This window comes from Hylobates moloch, unplaced genomic scaffold, assembly GCF_009828535.3.
Source record: "Hylobates moloch isolate HMO894 unplaced genomic scaffold, HMol_V3 SCAFFOLD_71, whole genome shotgun sequence".
NCBI classification, from domain to species: domain Eukaryota; kingdom Metazoa; phylum Chordata; class Mammalia; order Primates; family Hylobatidae; genus Hylobates; species Hylobates moloch.
Genome location: NW_026652346.1, coordinates 94,685 through 98,408, shown reverse-complemented (window position 1 = coordinate 98,408; position 3,724 = coordinate 94,685). Strand labels below are relative to the sequence as shown.

At 58.5% G+C, this 3,724-nt stretch overlaps 1 protein-coding gene across 1 annotated transcript; it reads right to left on the bottom strand.

The window, feature by feature from the left end:
- Positions 1 to 1,244: 1,244 nt before the first annotated feature.
- On the bottom strand, positions 1,245 to 3,386 carry LOC116463856 (erythropoietin). The gene is made up of 5 exons (XM_032147142.1): positions 3,374 to 3,386; positions 2,661 to 2,806; positions 2,317 to 2,403; positions 1,535 to 1,714; positions 1,245 to 1,400 (listed from the first exon to the last, which is right to left on the bottom strand). The coding sequence occupies exons 1-5, from the start codon at positions 3,384 to 3,386 to the stop codon at positions 1,245 to 1,247; spliced, it is 582 nt and encodes a 193-aa protein (XP_032003033.1).
- Positions 3,387 to 3,724: the final 338 nt, after the last annotated feature.

Sequence of the window (3,724 nt, the reverse complement as noted above, 5' to 3'; positions counted from 1 at the left end):
ATGATTGCACCACTGCACTCCAGCCTGGGCAACAGAGCAAGACACTGTCACTAAAAACAAACAAACAAAATCGCAAATATATAAATGGACCACCTAGAGTGGCCCTTGTCCCCGAGCAGATGCTGTTTATAGAGGTGGCTCCAACCACATCTGTGTGTACCGCCCCTTTTGTGAATTTCAGAGGACAGCATTCATGGTGACAGTCCTCAGGTGAGTAAAGGAGGCAGCTGGACTTAGTGGGGATGTGCACTGAGGCGGAAGGCTGATGCTGGGAGTGTGGCATCAGCCGAAGAGACCAAAGAATAGGCAGAAATTAACAAGGGCCAGTGACCAGGGTTGGCAGCTGTTACCAGCCCCCAAAACCCCCAAAGGGACCCATCCTCTGGCCTCCCTCTCCTTGATGACAATCTCAGCGCACTGCAGGCTTGCCCTGGGCAGGGTTGGCAGCTGCCTTACTGCGGTGAGGCCTTGAATGGAGCCACCTTATTGACCAGCGTAGGCAGAGCTTGTGGCCTCAGGCCCGGTAGGGTCGAGAGGTCAGACAGGCTGTGTGAGACAGCACGTAGGGCCCAGCCCCCTGCAGCCCTCGTTTCCCGGACCTGGACCTGCTGCACTGCTGCCAGGAGTGGGACAGAGCCAGGGGATTTGGAGGTTCCCAGAAAACAGAAAAGCCAAGAGTCATATTGGTGGTTTCAGCTCTTGCCAATGAGATTGAAGAATACACAAAACTTGGACCCCACGAGAGCCAGAGGCCAGCCCCCATCTTGTTTTCACGGTTCCCACCACCCCAGTGTCAAGGGGGCTCTTGCCACCAAGGGAGTGCCCGTGAGACCTGGAGAAGTCACAGCTTGCCACCTAAGTTCTCCAGGTCATCCTGTCCCTGATGGTAGGTGCAAAAACAGGTAAATTGCCTCCAAAGCATGTTCTGGCATCAAATTTTGCAGGGTGCCGAGTGAGCTCAGGCGTCTTCCCAGCATGGCTCTGTCCCTGAGTTTAAAACTGCTCTCTGAATGCTTCCTGCTCTGGGCCCTCAAGTTGGCCCTGTGACATCCTTAGATCTCAGAGTTGCGCTCTGGACAGTTCCTCTGGCCCCTGAGATGTCATTGCTGGCACTGGAGTGTCCATGGGACAGGCTCGCGCTGAGCTGAGAGCCCCTCGACGGGCTTCAGGAGTGGTGGGGGAGGGTGTGGCACAGGCAATGTTGGTGAAGGAGGTGGTGGATGTGCCCAGCTGGACACACCTGGTCATCTGTCCCCTCTCCTGCAGGCCTCCCCTGTGTACAGCTTCAGCTTTCCCCGGAGGAAATTGGAGTAGACTCGGAAGAGTTTGCAGAAAGTGTCAGCAGTGATTGTTCGGAGTGGAGCAGCTGAGGCCGCATCTGGAGGGGAGATGGCTTCCTTCTGCGAAGGAGAAAACAGGAGGTCACTGCAGTGCCACAGAATGGGAAGGAATACGGACAGTTCCTGTGCTCCTTAGCAAGACCCTTCTCCCCTTCTTACAGAAAGGGCAAGGAGAAGTGTCTGCTCCTACTCACCTGGGCTCCCAGCGCCCGAAGCAGAGTGGTGAGGCTGCGAAGGCCACTGACGGCTTTATCCACGTGCAGCTGCAGGGGCTCCCATGGCTGGGAAGAGTTGGCCAACAGGGCCTGGCCCCGCAGGACAGCTTCCGAGAGCAGGGCCAGGCCCTGCCAGACTTCTACGGCCTGCTGCCCAACCTACAGGGAGTGGACTCTGGGAGTCAGCTGACCCACGCCACCCTCTCCCTCCTGCCCCCCAGCAGCCCCAAGCACCAAGCTGAGCAAACAGAAGGTATGCAATAAGACTTGTTGAATGAATGAATGAATGAATGAGTGAGTGAATGAATCATGAATGTATTCCATACAGCCCTCATTACTTTTCTTTTTTCTTTTCTTTTTTGAGACAGGGCCTCACTCTGTCACTGAGGCTGGAGTGCAGTGGTGTGATCACAGCTCACTGCAGCCTCAAATTCCTGGGCTCAAGCAATCCTCCCACCTCAGCCTTCCGAATATCTGGGACTACCACCATGCACCACCTCGCCTGACTACTTTTTTTAAATGTTTGTAGAGATGGGGGATCTCACTATGCTGCCCGGGTTGGTCTGAAACTCCAGGGCTCAAGCAATTCTCCCATCTCGGCCATCTCAGCCTGGGATTACAGACGTGAGCCTCTGCGCCCAGGCAGCTTCATCTCTGCTGCTCCATTTTACCTTTCCCTCGATCATTCTCCCTTTCATCCTATCAGGCTCGCAAAATGAGATTCTCCAAAAGAAAGGAAAAAAAAAAAAAAAGGAACTCACCTCCATCCTCTTCCAGGCATAGAAGTTAACTTTGGTGTCTGGGACGGTGATATTCTCACTCAAGCTGCAGTGTTCGGCACAGCCTGTCTGAAATGCACAGAGCCCGGGGAGTCAAGGGTCCCTGAGGGCTCTGGCCCTGGCCCACAGGCCATAGGACCTGCTGGCTTTGCTCCTTGCCTAGTTTCCAGGTATGGTTTGGGGCCACCAGACTTATTCTTATGTAGGGGGGCAGTGTCTAGCTTCCCAACTCCACCCCAAACCAAGTGCCAAGTTCCTGGATCTCAGAGGAGTTCCCTGAAGCCCTGAGCGTGAGTTCTGTGGAATGTGCTGGGAAGGGGTCTCACCGTGACATTCTCGGCCTCCTTTGCCTCCAAGAGGTACCTCTCCAGGACTCGGCTGTCACAGATAAGGCGTGGTGGGGCGCCCAGGACTGGGAGGCCCAGAGGGAGAGACATCAGGGACAGGAGAAGCCACAGCCAGGCAGGACATTCTAGAAGAGATTGCCAGGCTGAGAGTCAGGCGGGGAGGGAGGAGAAGGGTGGCTGTGGAAGGACAGCTTCCTTCATCCCCAAGCCTCTGCCCCAGCTCGTCCTTCCTGTCCGCAACCGCGCAAGCACTCAGGTGCTGCCTCCCTGGCCTTCATTCAATCCTGCTGCCCTGTGCACACCCCACCCCCAGCTACCAGCATCCACTTCTCCGGCCAAACTTCAATCCTGGTGTGACAGAGGCTTCCCCTCTGGCAGATACGTGGTGGCTCCAGCGCCCAGGTTATCAGCTTATCAGCTTCCTCGCCACCGGCACAGCAGAACCCCCAAACCTTCTTCTCAACCCCCAAACTGTGTCCCCGTCACAGGTCAGGTTTTTGCCATCCCCAAGGACTCCCCCAAGTCCCCGCTGGCACGTGGAGGCTGCCCCACCCCCCCCCCTTCCGGGGTCCTTGACAAGTCGCCGGTCCGGTCCTTGAACCCGGCCACCTCCTGGCCAATAGCCCGGGCGCTAAATCCCCGCTCAAACAGGGACCCGGGCGGGCGGGAGCGCCCAGCCCGCGAGTACTCACCGTGCACCCCCATCTCCGCGCCTGGCCGGGGTCCCTCAGCGACCTGGGGCGCGCCGGGTGACCACACCGGGAGCCCTCATCCTGGGAAGCTCGGCAGGGCAGGGCCAGCCCCACGGGCCTGGAGGAGAGGGCGGCTGTCCAGGGGGCGCGGGGTCGGAGCAGAGCGGGCGCGGTGGCCCCGGTCCGGCTCCGGGAGGACAGCGCGGTGCGGCGCGGCGCAGCGCAGCGAGCGGCCGGGGTGGCCCAGGGACTCTGCGGCTCTGGCCGGGGGTCGGGGCTGTTATCTGCATGTGTGCGTGCGCGGGTGGGGGTGGGGGAGAGGCTGTGTGCGTGAGGGGTCGCCAAGGGTAG